This window comes from Plectropomus leopardus, chromosome 8 (assembly GCF_026936395.1).
Source record: "Plectropomus leopardus strain MGB_pleo_1.0 chromosome 8, ASM2693639v1, whole genome shotgun sequence".
NCBI classification, from domain to species: domain Eukaryota; kingdom Metazoa; phylum Chordata; class Actinopteri; order Perciformes; family Serranidae; genus Plectropomus; species Plectropomus leopardus.
This window is the reverse complement of record NC_142183.1, coordinates 28,254,330-28,278,036: the sequence shown is the minus strand read 5'-3', so window position 1 is coordinate 28,278,036 and position 23,707 is coordinate 28,254,330. Positions and strand designations below refer to the sequence as shown.

The following is a 23,707-nucleotide window of genomic DNA, read 5'->3' as shown; positions in this document are numbered from 1 at the left end:
CTGCCCCGTCTCCATCAAAAGGGCATCTGAGGTATTTTATGTTCCTGTCTGCCTCCGCATCGACTCAGCGTGGTGCTGCTGACCACAAAGGGGAAATTGATTGAGTCAAGCAGGCGAGATCTTTGAGGGGCTGGTGCCCTAATGCTGTGGGTCTGTGATAGCATGCTGCTAAATTATGGAGCTAATGAAAAGAAAAAAAAATCTTCCTTAAGTAAATACAGACATATGAGATTATATTTTCAATGCATACAAGTTTTGTATGTCCATCTATAAGAGGCAGGTTCTAAGCAATTTATTGCTGCACAGCATCTGTGAAAACAGCAAACAACCTGACCACAGTGCAGCATGTGTGAGGCAAAATTTGTGTCATGAGGGACAGCGCGTGTCGGTTGCAACTGTCCTTCCTGTTTTTGCTAGTTTTTGCTAGAGATGCGAATGACAGTCTTGCAGGAGCCCTTGCTCTGCAATCATTTACAGAGGCTTGTAGGGGTTGAACACCAGTCCAGAGTTTAGTAGGAGGAACGCAGTTGCAGATTTTAGAGGGTGTAGAAAAAAAAAGATGTAATGTATGAATAGCTAAGGCAAAATTGGCCAAGCTGCGAGAAAAAAATGTTTGAGGTGGAAAGGATGGTGTATGGGTTAACACCTAGGCAAGACAAGTCTCAAAAACAACAAAGCTGACTTGTTTTTTAGCGAGACACTGCAGCATTTCCACCTGTGATCATGCCAACAAAACTGGTTTCTAGCCAAAACATTAACTCTTCTTAATAATGACACAGAGTTTTTTATGTGTAACCACACGTTAACTGGTGCATTGTGAAAATGTAAAGAAATGTAAAGTTTCAATATATTAAACATTACAAGCACTATAGACCAATGTATTCATTTTTTGGATAAGTGAATCTTGTGCAACTAGATCATTAATAAATAAAAAAAATGACATGGGTAAGTCCTCATGCATGCAAGTCGTGACTTTAAGTAGGGACGCACAGATTTTTTGGCCGAAGATTGGTATCGGCTAATGTTTACCTTGTTGACTGTCATCAGCCTGTCGGCAAATAAGATGACATGCACTGATGGCAGTGGCCGATGTTTTCGTGTTGCGCCACGTTAATTTCGTGCATCTTAAAAAGCAGGGTTCCCGACTAAAGTCGTCCGTGGGACAATAGAAAGCATGTTTGGGACGTACAGAGAGCTTCCAATGAGACCACTGGGGAAGAAAGGACGCAGTAAGTATTGTCGCATCAGCGGGCCCACCCTTTTTCCTGATTGTGCTACTTTGTGAACAACAAATCTATGTTTACATCAGCAGGAAGAGAACTAATTAATGTTGCTGTTAGCATCTGGGGGCCACAACTAACAGCTAATGAGGGTTGCATTAAGTTCCATTATGATGCGTTCAAGCTCTATTCAGTAAAAATGAGTTTTGGGCGATGGTAAATTTTAATAAATAGAGAATTTCAAAGAGAAATGTGTTGATCTTTTCACAGCATAATAAAATAGATATTGGAGAGGTAATTATTGTTGACCTATATCAAACAAAGTTCATGGAGCTGTTTTTAAAAGATATTTTTCATGTGTAAAGATATATCAATGGTTGAATACATAAATACAAAAAAGAAAATAAACAAAAACAACATTAACAAAAAAAAAAAAAAATCTGCATTAGTATTGGTCCAGAATTTCTGATGGCTGATATCAGGCTATCAGGCCGACATTAAACCCATCACTGGTAGCTGCCCTACAAAAAACAAACAGACCATCACTAACTAAAAATGGGCTGAAAGTAACTATGTGTGGTACTTGACCTGTTGGATGCGGTTGATGCGTCTCTCATCAGTCTCTGCGATAAATAGTGTGCCCAGGTGGGACAGAGCGATGGCCTTGGCAGCCTCCAGGGTGGCGCGCACTGCTGCCCATCTCACCAAGTGGTGATCAATACCCGGAACCTGGCAGTGGATGGGGCGGCCCGCAACAATACGAACCTGAAGATTTTCTGATACCTGATTAAAAAAAAAAAAAAGAAAAAGAAAAAGAGAGAGAACACAAAACCACAATCATGTGTAAGCTATGCAAAAGAGAGACAGAAAGTAAATCATTACAACTGCTTATTTTTGGTCAATGGATTAAAAAACTGACATTATATATTTGTAGATCCAGCACTACCAAACCTAAGCATCAACGACTCATTAAACGCTCACAAGATACAAGCTTGGACAGGCAATTCATTAATTCTCAAGAACACATTTTTGAGTAATAAGCAAAACCCAAGTGGCATTTTCCTTAAAACAGCTTCTGCAGAGACAGTTGACAGCATGCTTTTTCTTTTTTATCAAGGTGCTCTTTTCCTTCCTTTTATGTTAGAAGCCTCACTCGCTCTAAATGCACCTTAAGTGACAGCACTGCAAACTGTGAGAAATATTTCATTTGTCTTTCTTCCTCAGCTACATATAGTGCAAATGTCTCTCTAAAAACATAAGCTTGAGTAGGAAACAGCTTTAAAATTCATTTACTAGCAAATGTGGGATTTTCTGTCTGGTTAGTACTGCTACCTGTAGGACAATGTTGTTGTCCAGGATATAGAGGGAGTTGTCCAGCGGGTTAATGGCCAGGTCTGTGGGCCACTCCAGACGAACCTGTGAAATGAAATGCACACATAAGTAAACACAGACCATGCATAAAGTTACTTTATTTCTATAAAAAAACAACAACAAGAAAACAAGAAAGCTGTAATGTCTATCACTCATAAGAATCAGTTACAGCTTATACAAAAATATCTCCTCAATAACACAGCATTAGGCCTCCTGACCCTCCCTGCTCATGCAAAGGTCAGTGGCGGGCAGGGAGCCTTCCCCGTGTTTATTCAAGACTCGCCTCGGTACTGTCGCAAATGTCAGCCAATAACCATGATCGCCGCGAGCTCAAATAGCACACCCTGCCTGCTGACGCTGTGGGGGTCAAAGACAGACAAACCTACACAGCCACTAGTATCACCGTATATCTCGCACACACAAACGCTCAAACTGTGAGCCGTGGAGACGAGGTGGTGCGTCTGAGGGATCAGGGAGGTGATTGATGACTCTGAGGATGGATTGGTAAATAAATGGATCATGTTAAATTGCCACTGACATGTCCAATTATAGGCACTGTCAAATGAGAGAGAAGAGGGTTCACTCTGAAATCCCATTTTAAAAGGTAGAGAGATTCATCAAGCGAGACTCAACTCTGTCCTTAGCCAAAGAGGACACGCATCAAATCTCTCGTGCTCATGATATTGAACTTTGCAGTGATGACAGGCCATCACTTTTATGAGTTAAGTTGAGCCATACACAGGGCTGGGGCAGCTCAATTAAAGTCAAACTCAAACTAAAATGATGAAAAACATTCTCAGAAATCATTATATATATATGTGTATATATATATATATATATATATATGTATATATATATATATATATATATATACTCACGTTTGTATATATCCCTTAAATTTGTTTTTTAATTGCACCTCTTTAATTGGCGCTCTCCAAGAGGAATTCATTTATTTGGTACTGGTAAAATATCTGTGTGGGCAGGCACCAAAAATAGTTCAGAATATCACTTCCGTTTAAACTGCCACACATGTAGTTTACCAGCATGGGGGCCGTTGGATCTAAATTGCTCCAGGACTCTGTGGATTAGTTACGCTGTGTCAAGATTTGAATCACTGGGTGATGTGTCGAAAAAAGGATGAAAAAAAAGTCTTGTACCAGTGTTCATGGGGACACACCTGCATTGTCACATTTTTCACCTACATGAGGCAACAGTTGTTTTAAACCAGAATATGCATATGGTGGATTTGAGAAGTGGTTATTAAAGGTGTAGAAAAAAATAATGATCTATCTGCTTTCATATGTTTGGTTGTGTGAGAAATATGACATACCAAAAACATATATTTATATTTAAAGTGATACTTTGCTGATTTTCAACCAGCTTTGTTTAATAACAACGCGGGTAGTAAGTGTAAATCATCTCACCTGCACCCAGATCTGCACATATTCAAGCGATAAATTCCAATGACAGGTAACACAGCATTCGGCACATTTTAGTCAGTATTTCTCACCTAAAATGTCTTCAGAAACATATTTCAGTGAACTATTTGGCTGTAATACAGGAATTTGTGACATTGAGGTGGGCCCCATACTTTTTTCTGTATCATAAAAACAGATGTCTTTATAATGAACACATTTTTTCAGAAACACATTTTAGCATGCAATTTTAACCCTGATTCAAGATATTTCATTACTACGTACGTACTTCATCTGCCACAGTGTCTAATGTTAAAACAGCGAAGCTCAGATTAAGTCACAAACCAGTGGGAGTGTTTATTGGTCTGGTGTGGTGCAGTGCAGTCTTGCTCTACAAGTATAAACCTAAAACTACCAAAGTTAAAGCCACAGTCCTTCTAAGTCAATCAACATAACATTTAGGTTATTATAAAACAAATCGTTAATGTAAATTTATTTTACATCTAACACGTTGACTCAAATGATCCCTAATATTCTGCATATTTGTGTAAAGTGTAGAGAGAAGAAAAGGTACATTATTTGTTGTTAATGGGAGTGCACAAAGCTACAGCAATACTAGAGGAGTGTTTTAAATGCCTACGCTTTATAATTGGAAATGAAATTCCTCTATGTGCCAAACTTTGTGTATTGGGAATATACCCTGAAGACTTTGCTGTAACTCTGCAGCAGTCACCGCTCACTGACTTTGGACTTTTACAAGCCAGAAGGATAATTGCACTATTATGGAAGAACATGGATATACCTTCTATTGGAATGTGGATAAAGGAACTGGCAGCCTGTCTAGCTTTAGAGGGAGTCACTTAAGATTGTAAAAAGGAAGAACTCTGCTTTCGTATTGAGCCCCTATATTGAGCTTTTGGTAACATATAATTTATAAAGAATGGAAGCTATATGGAAACTATGTACGGCTGTAATTGTTTTATTAATATTTATTTTGCTAGGGTCTGGGGTAATATACTCACTTTTTTTTGTTATACTGATAATGTTGAAGTTAATGTGGTAATTAAATAAAAGAAAAATAAAGTTCATTGGAGGTGCTGTGCGCAATTAGTCATGTTTAAATGTTGCTAACCTCCCTGGTCAGTAGCAGATCTACTAGTCGGTTAAACTTATAATTAAAATACCCAAAGGAAAACAGGAGGAGTTCAAGGATCAGCATGAAAGACTAACCAGCAGCTCTGATCATCCTCTCTCTCTCTTTCACACATATGAACACACACGTGCGCTCTCAGACTTAATGGATGAAACTGCGTGCACGCAAGCGTTACAAGTCTGCAGCTGTCTATGGCATTTAACGCAGAAAGTATGTCCCAGCCTCATGGACACTTGCATGTCTTCTTGCTAGGCTGAACGTAGGAGGTGCTTTTGGGCAGAGGGGAGATCCCACCAAGCCTGAACTAGTGTGTATGATTTGCATTCACACTCATACATGTGGGGGTTAACATGTGGGTGTGTGTTTTTAAATAAGACGGGACGTTAAATACTCAGTTAACAAATTATATTTTTTGACTCTTATTTAGTGAGTTGTTATGTCATGTTTTTGTAGGATAATGTGCAATTTTCAAAAACATGGTGCAAAGTGCCACACAAGTTGGTTACTGAAAAATGTGATCAAAGATTTTAAATGGCTCTTAGAATATACACAATATTTATTTCAAACAGTGTGTAACCTAATAGATTAAATTGTGCTAGTTTCAACTTCTGTTCAAGCGTCAACTACTGTAAATTAGTCATTAGGAGCATCCCCAGTTCAGAGGACAAACAGCACATGCTCCAGTCAGTAGTGTGCCACAGACACTGAAGAAAATAGAAACTAGACTAGAAAATGTTTCCACAAATAGTTTTGAAACCTTTAAAAATATGCAGAATAGCTGCAGTATAATTACAGATTATATGCCCCTTGTACAAAAAGTATGACTTTCAGTTTGACTTAAAAAAAAAAATAAAAATAAAGCCAAAACTTGGCTGTTCATTTTGCATATATTGCTGTAGCAATCTTTGTTTATCCGTAGCTACAAAAGTTTCCATCGACGCTGACCTCACATTGGGGTCACAGCAGTTTATGAGAACAAACATGGATGGAGGATGAATGCGAATGGACACGCTGGAGGGGCTGATAACTAACAAACACAAGGATTGTGAGGTAACACGGGCCCCTTTAAAGACATATAAGAGCACCTCTGGGAATTCACCCTGGCTGAACACACATATTCACACACACATACACGCCCATACACAGGCGCTCGCCTCCCTATGTGTGGGCAGAGATCCCTCTATAGAGCCAGCAGTTCATCTATAATTCATCTTCTGCTCTAATAGGCCTGATATAAGTCAGCAGTGTGATCTGAGGGCTGGCTGATCAAATCTGTACAGTAGCTGTCTTTGGTCTCTGCCACTCTCTCAGTCTCTCTCACAGAAACACACACATACACCTTCAAGAGGAAGAGTTTCTACAGAAGAGGCCAGGCAACTTAAATTGATACAACAGTCACCAACTGTAAGAGAATAACAAACAGATAATTATTCTGTAATCTCTCACCTTTTTGGGTTAATAATCCTAATTAGTCAACATAAAACACATTCAAGAGTCTTATATTTCTACAGAATATCTTAACAACACTGAAAAACTGAGGATGGCGCCTATTTCAGAGCAAAATTTGGCTCTACTTCTTTCCCAGTCATTAAAACTAGACTGCATTATTAGCTTACCTGGCTGATGTCCATGCGTGCATCACAGCTCAGCGGCTGCGTCGACATCAGTCCGTTTGAGCCAATCACAGTGGAGAGCAAACCCCTCTCATTAATCTTCTGAATGGTGGTGCCATCAACGAAGTAGACAACACCTCTTTTATCCACTGCAATACCTGGGCGGGTGAGAGAGAGAGCAGAATGAGCTTTTGGAGATGACAGAGAGGGAGCGACTGGGGGTGAGAGAACAAAAAGGTAGAAGGAGAAAATGTGAAAGAGAGTATGAGAGAAGAGATGGAGAGGAGTGAGAGAAGTACAGTGGAGAGAGGAGAGGGTTTCGGAGAGGCATCCAACTCAGTTAGACATTCAGCTCAGCAAGCGGCTGTCTTATCAAAGGCACTGCACCACAGAAATGTAATTATATTTCCATTCCAGAGCCCACTAAAGGGATTAGAACAATGCAACTGGAGGAAGAAGTTATTTGTCACATTAGATGTGAGCAGGGTGCCGCAGTGAACTTTTGACATTTGCGAATGTGCATTATAAATGTGCATCCACATTTGCGCTTGCGACTGTGCATTATGTATGTGCATCCACAAATCAAAAACACATGTGAATGTCTGCATTAGTGCAGACGCTTGCCTGTATTTTTCTGCACAGCACATGCAAAAGAATGCTTTGCCAGTGTGTTTTGCTATGAACAGCATATACTTGAACTCTCCTTGCAGTGGAGGTCTGCAGTAGACAGTGAGCAGAGAGAGAGAGGGAGATGGGCAACTCCAGGTATTAAAGGTCAGGGCAGACTATGAATCATCTGTTATGGATGAGGAGCGACCTTCATCCCTGTCTCATCTCCATACAGAAAACAGCCCTTTGACTCAACTCCTCAGCAATAATATTCCACAACTCAACCCTCACCTCTCATACCGTATGCCGCCAATTCTGCTTGATTGCTTTCACTTAGCATCTGCAACAATAAGCCATATTTCAGTTTTCCTACTTGCCATCTCCAATGCATGTGTCTCACCGTTGGGCCATTTAAAAATACATTGTGTTTATGGTTTATCATTAAGTCTTGTCAAGTTTATGTATATTTCCCTATATCCAAAGCATGCCTCATGCATGATTTAATGGAGACAAAGCCTACTTTATATATAACCACAATCAATCATAAAACTAAATGGTGCAATACAATATGCAACAAAGGGAACCATAAAAAAACAATCACATGGAATGAAGTAGTGTGGTGAAAAGATATAAATAGGGTGACAACCAACTATTATTTTCATTACTGATTTATCTGCCTTTTTTTTTTTTACTATCAATCCTTTATTTGTGTAGTTTCATTTGTTGCTCCTTGTGCAGTGGAATAACTCAAAAACACAAAACATTAGCACCCTATTAATTAAAACAGTTGCCAACTGACACATGCTAGTGTTGTTGACATGGAGCAATTCATTTGGAGTCGTATTTCTGGCCACCTGAAGAATGGAAGTCAAATATTAATTCTCCTTTTGGCTGTTTTGGTCCCTAACAACTCCTGATGGAAATATCTGACTCTTAACCTGCTAAATACTCCACTATGTTCACTAGCTAGCTGCTGAGTTTGTTAGTCAATTAACATTTGGTGCTGGGAGGGCAGCATGCAGCAGGTTATAGTGTTTTCACTATAAATAGATGCCTGCTGTGTACGGGAGCAAGGTGGATAAGAGTGGTGAGGCTGAGCCAGAACACTAAAGCTGAAGGTTAAAATACCAGAAGATGAACGAAAGTTAAAACACTCAGGCTGTTCTCACAAACTGTTCATACCTTGTCCTATAAAAAGGAATACACCCAAATTTGTACATATCCCATGTATTTTGAAAAGCTGTGACCATGTGACCAATGCGATGATGGGAGTAAACAAGGAAGCATTCCTGTAAGGAGGCAGGCTGGGGTGGTGTGGGTCACAAAAATCCTGACTTTACCCTTGAGATGGGTGGACGGAACCATATAAACTTTGTGTGAACTGAGCATCATTTTTAAGGTACGTTCTCACTATGTTTCTTTTCCTAAACCGAACCGCAGTAACTTACTCCAAACCTCTGTAAGTTTACATTAATTTTATAAATGTAAATTAAGGACCTAATGTCATAGGTGGGACAAGATCAATAAGTTAGACCTCTACCACATTGTTTTGAAATTAAAAACAATGGTTTTGACCACTGATAACCAAACACACATCTTTCTATCTCTCTCCATGTTGCTCTGCCTCAAACGGTAAAGTGTGGTTGCCCAAAGTCTCATTGACTTAGATAAACTTTTGTAAACTCCCCTGACAGACAGGGATTTTGATGTAAAAAAAACTCTGATACTTGAAATATGTTTGGACCGTAACAATAGATAAATAATCAATTAACAAAGAGACACGGGATCCACACTGGGAAAATGCATTTTTCATTTCATGGGGACTTTAAGATGTCAGAAAATAATCAAAAATGCCCATCAAATTTGTCCCAAACACAAGTTGATGTCCTCACTTTTATTTGTTATAACTTTATACTTTATTTTGTAACATTTCTTTGTTGAAGCAATGGAGAAAAGTAAAGGAGAAGCTGAACCAAAGATTGTTGTATTGTATTTTTTCCGTACAACCTCACTCCATGTAATTAAATTAATTATCAAAAATTCCATATATTATATATCTGTCAATCATCTTGGCTTCAGATATAATGTGGACATTAAGCTACCTACCCCGCAGCAACCCCTGCAGAAAATGAAACTTCTTAATAAAATTCAAACAGTGATCTGGCCATGCAGAAGAGTCAGCACACCATAATAAAAATGGACAATGGCGCGACACCATCAGTATGCAGTGCGGCTCCAACTCCACCTCCGTCATTCAGTCATCTTGTCCTATTTTTCCCTTGATTTTTATTCTGGTTCTGTCAGTCTTTATCCTTTCAAACTTTGTCATACTGGAGTATGCGGGGATGCGCCTGTGCTCGCTTTCTGAGCCCCGGATAGAAATCACCGCTGCCCTTTTCCCCAGGCGGCCCTAAGGTCTCATCCTCCTTGACATACAATAGCCTTTTTCACACGTGTTTTCATTCAACATGTGCGCACACACACACTGATGCAAACACGGTGCGCCGCCACCACAACGAGATTCGCAAATGTCCTCAAACCGAGCAACCCTGGACCGACCCTGTGAGTCATAAATCGTGCAGGTGGAGTGGGGTGTAGAGGGGAGGTGGGCAGGGGGAGGGCCAGGGTCAGTGCGTTTCCTCCAGAGGCCAGAAGGTGAACTGCAGAGCTCTCCCTCCTGGCCCCTTCATCATCCCTGTGACACAGACAGATTACACCTCCCGCACAGTCTCAACCCCCCCAACAACACCTTTCCTCTCCACTTCTAGCTCTCCCTCGCTCTCCATCCTCCCTAACTTGATCTTCTTCTGCTCCCTCTTCCCTCTCCTTGTTTTTTCCCTGTTGTCCTTTGCTTTGTTTCTGTTGTTCTGCGCCTTCAAACCTGCCCTGTATGCTATAAGTGCTAATCAAATCAGTGCCCTTTGACCCTTCAATAATGTCTGGGCTCTTTTTTCTCTGTTGGGCCCATTTTTTATTTCTTCCTTTAGTTCGCCTCTGCCTTTCCATTTCTCCTCCTGTCACCTGGCATTACGAGGGAGAGACGTCTCAACTCACAGTCTCACCCTGCTTGGGTCTCAGAGTCGGCACATTTTTCCTGCTCTAACACCACCCTTAGAGCCTTCCTACTTTCCTTTCACTTTTCCGCCCATTCCCCCTCCTAGCACCCTAAACCTGTCCCTGATCCTAGAGCTCATAAATCCTGCACAAGGACATGACGAGACAGCCAGGACTCTCTCTCAATGCTGATTTCTGTTCTTTCCCTCTCTGTCCCTGGATATTACGCTTTCTTCTCTCCTTTGCTTCTATTGACTTCCATCCTAAAGTCCCTCATTTCTGTCTTCCCTGCCTTTGTTTGTGCTTTTCTGACATCCTCAGTATGCATGCTCAGGATCTGCATGTCTTATATTCGCACAAGCGGCTTCTAAATAGCTGCCAATCTATCATCGACAATAAATACGGGACCGCACTGACTTATTCATCCTCACACAAGCACAACAATGAAGAGCGATTGCTATTATTGCTTGGCATTGGCGAAAGGATTTACGCCAGTTTATGCGTTGTTTAAGAGTATTTCGGCATGTTTATTGAAAAGGCGGCAGATTAGTCCACATTCTCCTTGTCAGGGGCTGGATTTCCTGCTGTTGTGGGTAAAGCTCTGCGCTGTGTTAAGGGAATTTATGGCCGCTCTGTATAGCCGATGGATACTCACAAGACATCAAAAGATTTACCGTGTCTCCCTGGGTGGACCTGGCACTCTGATACTCATGTTTAGAAGCTGGCACACACACTGGTGGAGGAATAATTGAGATAAATCTCAACTCCGGAGGGAGACGGACATTTGGCTAAAGTTGGGACTGGATTTTATCATCAAAGAAAAGTGAATTAGACGGAGTTGGATTGACCTTGGAAAAAAACAGAGGGAGAGGAGTGAAGGAGAGGATGATAAAGTGATGCTATTCACATTCATCTCAGATTTAGGGAGAAAATGCAGCCAAAGAGAAAAAGACAGACAGCACCAAAAGAGGTGTGAAAGAGGAGAGAGGTGGTGATGAGACAAAGGGACATGATGAGGAATTGCTTCAATTAACCATTACAGGCCAATCACTCTCAATCAAAGAATCTCTTTGTTCTCTGTCCTTGTCAAAAGAATATCAGTTATAACGGCCCCCTGTGGCATCGCAATACAATCCAATCTGATTAAAGCCTTGGAGAGGGGTCTTCGAGAGCATCAGTGTTGATTACAGCTATTTGAAGAGAAGGAGCCACCAGGGGATTTTCTGAGCAGAGAGTAAAGGAAAGGTGAGGAAATTTATAAGGTGAGAAATGAGATGGGGTGAGAAAGACTAATTATAACAAAAGTTGTGGATTATGTTTATTATTTTGCAGGAAGAGTAGACAGCCCTGTTGGCATACAGAAACATCAGGATGTGGTGTGTGTGTGTGTGTGTGAGTGTGCGTTCGTATATGTGTGTGCTGCATACTGACTGCTAACGCCTAAGCCCTCAAGAGTGCAGGAAGTCAGCCTTCTGGTGTTGTTCAAGTTTCCCTTCTACAGTACTTTCACCCTTCACATGTTGACAGCGCGGCTGCCAAAAGAGCTGCCTCTATGGATCAAAGCAAGAGGAATTGTAAAATTGTATAGAAAACAAACACATCAGTGTCTGTCAGCCGGCTAAACAACCACCTAAGTGCAAAATAAGCACATATTCTGCAAAAGAAATCCTATTTAAAGGATCTGTTTATGGAAGGAGAAGCATTATGCGTGCATGTAGGGAAGTTCCATTTATACCTGAAACTTTCATACAGTCACAACGTGCACATGGGGGTAAGCGATGTGTACGTGCGCACGCGCGCACACACACACACGCACACAACCACACACACACACACACACACACACACACGCGCGCACACACACACATGCGCGCACACACACACGCGCGCACACACACACACACACACACACACACACACAGAAATTGCCAGCAGCCTGAGGAGCAAGTCATTCAATCTGCGCTCATGTATCCCCAGGCTCGGTGGGTGTTAATGATATGGACTGACATATTATTACAGCATCTAAATGATGCTAGCTGCAGCTGATTATAGCCCATAGCTCCTCTCTGTACAAAGTAACTGTGTGTGACTGACAACTGAATGTAGACAGATGGACAGTTTCACCTGCACAACCTGTCCCAGTGAGGGACTCTGGCCATAAATAAAGTCAACCAAATTAGCCAGGGAGAGCCTGGAGGGTTCGCTAACTGCTTCAGTCCGACTGTAAGTGAAGCTGAAGAACACACTGTTTCAAAGAGTCTTTAGCTGGCTGTGTGGCTTACTGTTCCCTTTCATCACTGCTCCTTGAGTACACACAATGCTGCTTGTATGCGAATGGGTGAATGTATGTGAACGTGTGCGCATGTCGATGTGTGTGCAAGCTCGCAGTGTGGAGCGTGTGGGTGTGTGTGCGGTGAAGTAGCTAGGCAAAAAGATAAGGCATGGCAGTTAATCACATTGTGCCCATATGCAAATATAGAGCGGATAAATCAGAGTGTCTGCAGATGAGAAATTCACACTCCCACACACAACTTTCTTGAAGACACTGAGGTTGCCCATGTGCACTAAAGGGGGGAAAATAAACCTGTTCACTCAATCTTAGCACTGTGAAATGGCTCTGTGCACCATACTGATTCTGTGTGTGCACGTGTTTGACTGCAGGGCTGTGCATATTTGTGTGTCCATACATGTGTGTGTCTGTGTGTGTCTCTCAGTGCATGATTTCACACCTGCATTAAAAAAAAATGACAGTCACGACTATTCATCAATTATGCTCCTATCAACCGCACACTGAGATTCAGCATCAAACACTGCTCTGTGATCTGTGACATGCACATTTATGAACTGCAGTACTGTAGTACAGGCGCTGTTTCCGATGGCTCTTATTTTACCCGATCAAACACTTATCATCAATCAATACAAGATAGCACCATAAACGAGGACGGACGTGTATTTCTGGTAGATCTTTGGTAAGCAGTAATAATTCATGCTTCTAGTAATTAATTATTCATTAAAGCCCCACAGAACAGACAGTGGCTTAGTAATTAAGTCTGAATCAGACACTGTGGCTCATCTAATTATCAACCGCTATAAGTTTGTTAACATATTAACCCGCATTAATTAATTATTGATAGCTGCCTTTTTTTTTTAGCTGTTGGTTCCCGACTACACATGTATGGCAAGGCGAGACATTGTAAGCATGCAGAGTACTGAAAGGAGATTTTGCAATAGTTGCATGCTAATTTTTTGTACGAATAAACATTTTTTTTGTGTTGGTGAAAATATGCGACTTGGCAGTAATTGCCTTGTTTGATAGCAAAAGAGAGATCCAAAGCAATCACAGAGGCAGCAGACAAACTCAATTATAAAAGCAATTGAAATGCTTTGGACTAGAAAGCTCCATGAAAGGCTAAGGGGTTTGGATCAGTGCGGAGCGTCTACAGATTATGTCGCACTGTTTAGAACATCAAACAAACACAAGGAGGTCTATCAATAGAAGCTCTTTTACCAAACACACCATCACAACAACAAGCCAGCGAGGCTCTGCAATGGTAGAAAGAGGAAACGGGATCAGATGGGAGGGAACAAATGTTTTCATGACTGAAATAGTGGCACTGAACTACTATAGATTGCAAATCTCTATGTGCAGCTTCCGCCCAAACAAAGTTTTGCAAACACAGTACAAAGACATCGCAATAACTGAGCCAGAAGCAGTGCCTTCTCTATCACAGATAGTCGGCTTTGCAGCCGTTTTAGATTTTTCTTTCACATTTTCCAACTGTGCGAGTGCTTCCTTGGAGGGAGGTCTGGCCACTGGTCTCGTGGAGCGCCGCAGGTGATAATGGTACCCAGGTGCAAACATTTACTGGCTCTGTTTTTCCCATCCCCATAACAGCAGCAGACCCCCCTCTTTCTCTCCCCACTTTCACACAGGCAGGTTCAATTGGACTGCCAAGCTGAACTGTGCCTGCCACCATCACTCTATTCATCTTTCTGTCAGCATGTTTAAAGAATCAAGGTAGAAACAACCTGCATGGGCACGAGTTCACTATCTCTCCCCTCATCAGACCCCCCACCCCCACCACAAACCGAAACAAATGTTTCAATCTGAATGTGCGTGTCTGTGTTGGGCATTCACCTAGAGTAAATGCAATTTACTCCTACACAGTGGCAAAGCTCCACTCCTCCTGTCAGCTTGCCAGGTTCCCGGTGGAGGTTGACAGGCCAGCTGCCAGCGGTGGCCATCTCGACCAGTTAAAGTGACACGCGTGTCACATTTCCGATGATCACGCTGACGTTGCCAACCTGACATACCTTTAGCAAGGCACCCATAACTAACTCTATGTCCCTTCAGTGGGAGAAGCAGATTAGGTCCAGGAACCCAGAGGCTGTCAGTCAAAAACAAGCATGCACAAACACACTGACTTGCACAAACGCTGCACCTTTGATGCACAGGCTCAGCCTTTGGCCTTCAGCCCGCATCTCTTATTGACTCAGGGCTTCATTACACACACAGTGAGCTTCAGTAATCTCTCTGAAGCTACCCTACACACTCCGACTACAAACAAGGTAGCTGTCAGTCTGTATAGTGTTCTACTTAATACATTACTTGAATAGCAGGCGTTTTACAGGTAGAGCCTCGTTTTAAGTCAGCATAAATTTGCCTCCTCTAAGCCCATTGACTATATTTTCTTTGGTCTTTAGCAAATCTTGGCAGTGGGCTCACTATTTCCTCACAGAATATCTATGAGTCCTCCTCTGACCCAAGGTGATTAGGACGCAGACTAGCTCCTCTCTGAGATGGATCCCTGTTTTTCAAAGTAGCCCCAGACACGTCTTATCCATTTATCTGGTGGACAATAAAGTCCCAGCCACATGACATTGCTTAACATTGGGCTCAGTGCAATGATCCATCCAGCACCACCATCAGGCCCTAAACTCATGTTTGAATCTATTAACAAACTTTATTTTTTGGCTCAAGATGACTTTTTGTTTCTGCTCAATGTCAACCTATGTGTTAGTCTGCTATTTTGAGAATTAACTGTGCATCTCCTGACTGTCCAGCTGGTGATTATGTAGATATTTAGCCCCAATCAAACACACACACCATGCCCCATGACAGGTATCTCTGGCTAAAAAATTATTTTTAATGGACCAATACTGATTTTTCTGGTCTGAATATCAGCCATGATGCTATTTCCCTGCATCATTGCGGAGTACAAGTGTAAATTTAGTCTTTACTCTCAGAAAAAAACAACTGTCTTTGGGACTATCATTATAAATGAACTTAGTTGAGCACTCGATCAAATATGAAATTCAATTTTGCAAATACAACTATCTTTTTTATTATGAATAAATCATTATTCATAAAAATCTGACTGTTTGTGACTACTGTTTAAGATATAAACTGTGGTGGTGCTTTATAAGCAATCAAGTCTGCAAATGAATCTTAAGTTGTTCTGTATATTTGTTCAGACTATGTGAGTACAAATACTGAAATTTGGCTCCCAACTAGGGCCAACAAAGCAATTTTACATTTCCCTTAAACTTCCTACAACATCTGTAAGGTGAAAAACATTTTTTTGATCAGTTTATATTATATAATTGGGCTTTACAGGGTTAATCTTAACCCTGAGAGACCTATGAGGCTTCTGGTGATCTCGGCCAACGTTACTGTCTTTCACAGGCTGCAATAGGCTGAGAGTGAGTCATGATACTGGCAACATATGAAACTAGAAGATGTAAGGAATCCATTGGTACCAACCACATCATGCTAACCTTATGGGAAGGTGTTAAACAAAGCTCTGGCAGGGCCATTTTCACAAGGGTCCCTTGAACTATCACCTTCAGATATCCAAAAAAAGTTCTATGGGCACCAGTGAGTACTCCTCACAGAGATGTCTTCTTTATGCTAGCCCCATGAAGTTTTGGGCAAAACTACACAGCTTTTTGCATGCAGTACAGATGTGTAATTTTCACCTACTGCATTTGAATATTTCTGCACACTAAGGTCCCTAAACAGTTTTGGAATTGCATAAATTGGGTATGACTGGAAAGCTGTTGTCGATTTAATCTTATTCGTGTGTGTTTACTTTAGCCCCAATAGACATTTCACTGCAGTAAGACAATTTTTTGAAAGGGACATCACGGTGTAAAAAGACCTTTTCTGACATCAAGTATTATCACGGCCTCATGAAATATAACATCCACACAGCAGAGACCCTTGGCTTTCATGTATGGGTTTCAAAAGTATATTGATAATATGTTTGTGCTTGCCATCCAATTGCAAAAGTTGTATTCCTTATAGAAATTTCCAAATGTCAAAAGTTTTTGATTCCAAATCACAGAATGGATTTTTTGGGGGGATATTTGACCATTTTTATACATTCTTGAGAGGTAAAAGCACTTAAATTTAGCACAAAATCTGTGTAACAAATGGCTTCAACCCAAAAATTGCTGCAACAACTTATAAGACATAATGAGACACATGGGAGAAGCCATCATGTACCTCCATCATAAAGTCCTAAACTCACATTAAATCAAATCTTTCAAAGTCTGAATTGGCGCCTGACCAAAACACAACGTTTGTTAAATACTTATTAGAGGAAAAACTTGACACAAAGTGCTGAGCTTCATCTCAAATTAAGTACCCCCTAAAAAAAGACAAGAACTGGTGTGTGGTGGGTCTCAGAGGGTTAACTATATACAGCAGGTTGAAATATTGAGATGCCTTTATTTCACCTAACAGACATTTTTTAATTTGACAACATAAAGAGTCTACATGGGTCCCTTTTGTATTTTCTGTTGTAATGTTTGTTAATACAGTAAAGGCAACAAACAGGGAACAAAGCTGTTCCCATAGCAACCGAATAGCAATAAAAAGGTCTATAAACAGAATTTTTGTGCTGCAAACCATCTGGGCACACTGCTGAATTTCTTTAAACGGCAAAGATGCATAAAAAGGAAGTACTGTAAGTTGTTTCTCCAAATTACTTTGTACAATCATAACTAAAAGTTCTGAGTACTTTCAAAGTTACTGGTGATACAAACATTACTCCAAATGTCAATATCAGGCCCAAGTTGAGATAACACATGGGCTGTAACACACTAATGTATTCAAAATGTTTTTTCTTACATTTCTGTAGGTCAAGAGAGATCCATGTGAATATATTTTGATCAATTTAAGCCGGTAATTTCAGCCACTGTTGAGAGCTATTTTTGGTGTTTGACAGCCAAGTCCTCATTCTGTTGAGGAGCAGCTGTCTTATCATATTTGAGACTTGTCTTCACGGGAAAACAACATTTGTACTAATGCTTTAATGACCCATGTCTACATTTCCAGACAAGCAACGTCTTGTGGTAATGCAAGTCATGACTTCTGACAGAGTTTTCACACCAAAAACCTACTGTAGGTTTGACATTTTACACAGCAAAAGCATTAGTCATTTTGGACCAGAGAAACTTCTTAATGGTTCTAAGAGTTCTAACTACCCCCTTTTAGTTGTATCTGCACCTCAAGTCCATACCTCAACTAGGTATGGACATAGTTTTTATTGGTTTGAGGGACTATTTTTAGCTCCTATTTTAGAAAAAGGTATGCTCCCAGCAAAAGAGGAAGCTTAAGTGACTAAAGTGTACAGTGATTGATCAAACATATGAGCCAATGCAGCACAAGCAACCGCTATGCAACCTGACTTGAAGCTGACCTCTGATGAAACTGGCTAAAACTTTGACCTGTCAGTAATAGTAACAGACATATTGCAAAACGCTGATCACGCTCATCAAAAAAGGGAAATTATATCACTGATATTTATGTCATTTAAAAACATCAAAACACTCAAAAACCTACACATAGTATGACTTGTGGTAATATACAATAAGGTACTATATGCAGAGCATATGACATTTTCCTTGACCTTAACAACACATGGGTAAGACCATGCACCAGCTGCTTATTTTCAATGAAAACATGTACTCTGAAGTGAGGGTGTACAGTGTGTGTTATTTACCAAAACTGCTTTTTCATGTGTGACAATGCAATACAGTTGAATGGCCTTATTATCAGAATCCTTTTGTGGTGAGAGAATAGTTTTAAGATTCTTGCAGTTCTGTCAGGAACACTTACATCACATACTGCGGACTGTTTGGCTGTGACAAAGTCAGCAGTAAATATGCAACAGGACAGTGGCCATATCTCTGCCACTCTTTCTCCAATCATATAAAAATTGCTCACTGGCTGGACAAGTCCTCGATGTACCTGTGTGCTGTGTGCTTTGCTTGATACTCCTTTACTTGACCCTCTGGATTTGCTGCTGGCAGCTATATTCTCAGTGTTAGTTTTGGGAGAAAATAGTCTCAGGCAGAACTTCTTATTGTGGCTGCTCAGTGATGCATGTCTGTTGCACAAACCACTGCCGATCTTCTAATTATCATGGATGCTGCATTGAGAAAACAAGCTGTGGTAGAAATAGCATGACCCAATGGCGTCTTTCTAATTTGCATTATCATAGAGTATGCTGCTGTTTGCCTTGCTGTGTGATTAATTCATGTGTGTATCATTAATGCAGGAATGTCCAGGGGCAAAGACAAAAGCTCGGTCAATGTGAAATGAAACACAGGAGCAGGCTGTTAAAAATTGTGCACACATATGCACAGGCTCACACACAAACCGAATCTTAGAGCTAAAAACACAGTGTGACTTATCTGATGCCCTTGTTTTGCGAAGGAGTGCTCTGTTTAAACCAACAGAAACAATGATAGTTGACCCTCTGAGAGGGAAGGCAGCCACAGGGCCAGTTTAATATGCAGATGAGGTGTGGGACTGCTGCACGCTGCAGGATTTAGATGCAAAACACTGAGTTCTTTCCATCTCTCTCTCTCTCTCTCTTTATCCATTTTCATTCACTCTTGTTCTCTCCTTCCTTCCATTCTCTATTTTCTCTACAAATTTCATATTATTTTTCACTCTCTGCTGTGCCCACTTTCTCCTTTCACTCTCTTTCTGAGCTCCCCCTTTTTCTCTATCAATTTAATCCGCTCCCCCCTCTCCCTCTCTCTATTTTGTGAGACGCAACAATCACTCTGCACTAAATGCTATGGGAGCCAGAGGTAGAATAACAATGGCATATTCATTCCAAAGTTATAACACAGAGCAGCTGGCATAGAGGCTACACAGCCCTAGGAGATCTTCTAACTTCACTGCTGCAGCCAGTGAATACAGTCTTGGGGAACTGGCAAATTCAAGAAAAAGTCAGATTCAAGCTGCAGTGATTAGAGCAATTGCAGGACACCACCACGCATATGACTCCACTGCTGGAGTAGGAGCAGGGGACCAGTGTTTGCTGAGTTAATGGTTTGAGTATGGGCTTGCTGACAGCATCGAAAGCTTGATTCACACAGATGAAACAAACCGGGAAACGCTCCTATGCACACTGCTATGTTTTTAGCCATTTCTGTAAATGAGACTGGCGCCCGATGTGTGAAGATATTCATTCGCCTAAGCTGCTTATATGTCAACCACCTGCCAACACAGATACTGTAGTGTACAGCATGCAGCCTGGCTGCTGTGGTCTGAGGTTGGTGGCCAAGCAGCGATGCACCATGTGAAGCGTATTTACCCCTGGCTGTGACTCTTTTTTTTTTAAAACTCTCTGGCTGTTCAACATGCTAATAACCGCAACCAGTTTAAACCGAACTGCTTCATCCTGCGCCCCGGCCCTGCTATCGCAACTCCAATGGCGTGCCTCGCAGCTGTGGGGCCGAGTGAGATGGGGACAAATGTGTTGTGTCTGTCTGTGTGGGGAATACAGAAACACAGAGAAAGAGACAGAAAGAAAGCAGAGGAGGAGAGAAAAGAAGAAGAGAGAGACCGACGGGGCAAGAGGGAGAAATGTGGTGGCAGCATGTCAGCTTCTGATAAGGGCATTAGTCTGCCCCCTGTGGGTCGGAGTGAGAGACTGACACTGCAAGCTCTCGCACTACCACGTGCTCACACACACATACGTGCACACTCACTTCTCTCTGAGGATATCAGCTTTGCTGTCTGAGACTAGTCAACAAATAACAGATAAGACCTGCACATGGCAAACAACAACAATTAAACTCTCAATCACTGGAGTCACTCTCTGAACTCCTCTGTCCAAACATACACATGAAACGGTTATTTTTACATACACACAACTATAATATACCAAATGTTGGAAAAAAAATAAATAAAAAAGCACCCCTTCATGTTATGAACAGAAGGAGTCCAGAGATGCGAGCCAAGGCTGTTGGGTCCTGTGGGACTAATGCCTCTTTCATGTCAGACATGGGATCCATCCTAAATGGAGCAAGGCCTTTTATTTACCGAGCTAATTGACTGCAGTAGCGCATGTGGAGCCAACTCTAAACAATGCCCCAGATCTTGTATTCATAAGTGAGTGTTTGAAGGACACAAGATAATCCCTGCTGTTTACGCTATGGAGAGACTATAAACTTGGTCAACTGCAGTGCGCTCAATAGTGCTGCAACATTGTTGGCTAAATTAAAATTATGGATTACTATTTAACAACTGTTTGCCGTGTTGTAACAATATTATGTGTCACAGCAGGCCTACTGAAGCTATGTCCACAGTGAGGCATGAGGATAATGCGTCGATGAGAAAGAAGGAAGGACGGAGAAAGAGATGGAGAGAAGGCGGGGTGGAAAGAAGGAAGGCTCTAATTTGGAGCGACGAGCTCACCAGAGGACACAAGACAAGATCAATGCCAGAGAATCACAGAGCCACGGCTTCAAAAAAGAAAAACGGACAGATATTTCTCTGTGAAGTCTACCACTCATTACCATTGGTAAGAGGGTGCGGGGAGGAGGATGAGTGTGGGCTGTGGCAGATGGATGACAGGGAACCAGGGGGCTCCAGGCAGAAATCTCCAGAGCCTTTATAAGAGCTGGTTAGTCGGAACACAATGGCCACAGAAGAGCCTGTGAAGTGCAGTGAGTCAAAGAGTATAAAATACCTGACCGTGCGTGAACAGGAGGAGTCTTGGGACAGAATATTCTATTACTGTACAAAGACAGAGATACATCATGTTCTAAGGTAGAAGGGGCACATAGACTGAGAATAACAGCCTTCAGATCATCTGTCAGATTGTAGCAGGAATCAGCTCCAATCATGTTTTTCTCTTATCTTCTTCTTTTGTTTTTCATCATCCTTTTTTCCCCCCTCTGCTATCTGTATGAACTCAGGAAGTTTAGGGTAATAAAAAAGTTCTGCTATCAAATCTTGGAGCTACTTTGTATTTAGAGGCAGTTTGAAGAATGGAGACACTTCTGCACTACATTTGTTTACTGCGCTCCACATCGACTGGCTGTCTGCCTCCAACGTCAGACTGCATTGCACGCACAGGCTGAGTGTGACTGACAGAAGAGGCCATGTAGGACTGTGGGTGTAGCCTGAGTGACAGGCCTGCGGCTAAATCTCCTGTGCGACCTGGGGACTAAGAGGTGGCCAGGTGTGTGGGTGTGATTGTTGAGGGCAGTAAACAGATTATTTCTCCTTCCTGGCAGCACATGCTTTCTGTGCAAAGGTGGCCCACACAAGTGCAGTATAGTCCTATTAAGGCCTTCCCAGACTACAGTATATAATATCTGCTATATAATGGCCTGGTTCCACAGATGCTGGGTGGTGCAAACACAAAATAAGCAGAACAATCTGTCATGTTAGCCCCTGTGGTGTCACATGGTGGAAGACAACAAATGAGATGCCACACAATGCAACAAGATATAAGCATATATTCATTATATACATTTTTTTGATTGTTGTCCTCGTGAGCTTGGGACACAAGATTGATTGCATCCATGATGAAAAAGAGCAATCCGAGCAGTTACACCTACAGTATTGCTTTTTGTATGTTTTCATACACTGTAAAATCTGACAAGCGGATTTTACTCAGTTTGCCTTAAAAAAAGAAAGTAAATACAACTATTTAAGTTCAATTATGTTTACTTTCTATTTAATTTTTTAAGTTTATTTAAAATGTAGTTAATTTTCCAAAGTTGTTGCAACCTATAAAGGACAAGTATTTTTTTTAAGTTTTAGCAACTTCAGTAAACCAAGTTAGTTTGACTTAACTTGATCATGACAAAGAGGGTTTTGCCAGTGATGAAGTTAAGAGATCTGAGAGCCCTGTTTTAACATGTTTAAGAATATACAAATATAAATGAGTAGTTTGCAAACACCAGTTTACAGATACATAGCACAATAAACTTAGTTTACTTAAGTTTAATTTAGAATGACTGATTCAATGAAACTTGTTATTTTTAAGTTGCAACAACAAAATTAAGTAAATATAACTATATTTTAAGTAATTTTGCAATGAGATATAGTAAATGAATTTAGTATAGTATAGTAAACGACTTATAGTTATGTTTACTTACATTTTTCAAGGCAATCAGTTTCCTTGATTTTTTAAAGTAGAATCAACTTGTCAGATTTATCAGTGTAGGTAGTTAAAGGTAGAGGTGTTTAAATTATTAATTATTACTAACTTATAATGAAGCTCATCAGGCAATCTATGGGCACCATTATGACAGTGACAAATGATTAAAAAAAAGTTTCTTCCTCCTCAACATTGTTTTCAATTCCTCCCCTTGTTATTTTCTCTCATTCATATTCACAGTCAGGTATGTACATAATATAAAGCACATATGTGCTGTATCGTACAATACAAACCAGAGGAACTGTATCTAGAATAAGATAAAAGGCTACAGAAATACTTCATTCTGTCATAAGAAAGCTTAAAATAAGAATATCCAGTAAAATATATGGTATGTGAGATTGCAGCATATAAAATTAACTAACTGGGATTCAGGAGATCATACAAGGAGAATATCTTGTATAGAAAATGTACATTTTATCAAATGTATTCATATTAAAGATGCAAAATATGAAAATGTATGCATTTGTATCACTAATTAGCCACATTATCATAAATTTGAGATGGCACTTTAATAAAAAAATCACAAGTGCATGCAGACAGTTTTATACTGTCATCATCATGGAATCACTGTAGAAATCCAGAGCTGCAGTAGTAGTATTAGCAGGATTGGGTGATGGTTTCCATTTTTTTCCATATCGTTCAATCATGTTTACTCGAGGTTACTCGAGCATGGATGGCTTAGGCTTGTATTTTGGGATATTATGGGTTTTATCCAGATGCCAAAGGTGAGACTGAGGATATTACATAGCCTATCTGCAAGCTATGTAAACAAGCATAATGGGGAATGAAGCTG

The 23,707-nt window shown here is 40.8% G+C and overlaps 1 protein-coding gene across 2 annotated transcripts in view; it reads right to left on the bottom strand.

Annotated features, from left to right (window-relative positions):
• tenm1 (teneurin transmembrane protein 1) overlaps positions 1–23,707 on the bottom strand; it is a 306,672-nt gene that overhangs the window by 23,330 nt on the left and 259,635 nt on the right. For both annotated transcript variants that reach the window (XM_088081314.1, XM_042493760.2), the window contains 3 exons: positions 6,776–6,930; positions 2,553–2,636; positions 1,809–2,003 (listed from right to left, as the gene is read on the bottom strand). In XM_088081314.1, coding sequence (XP_087937440.1) covers positions 1,809–2,003; positions 2,553–2,636; positions 6,776–6,930 — 434 coding nt within the window. The remainder of the gene's footprint in view (positions 1–1,808; positions 2,004–2,552; positions 2,637–6,775; positions 6,931–23,707) is intronic.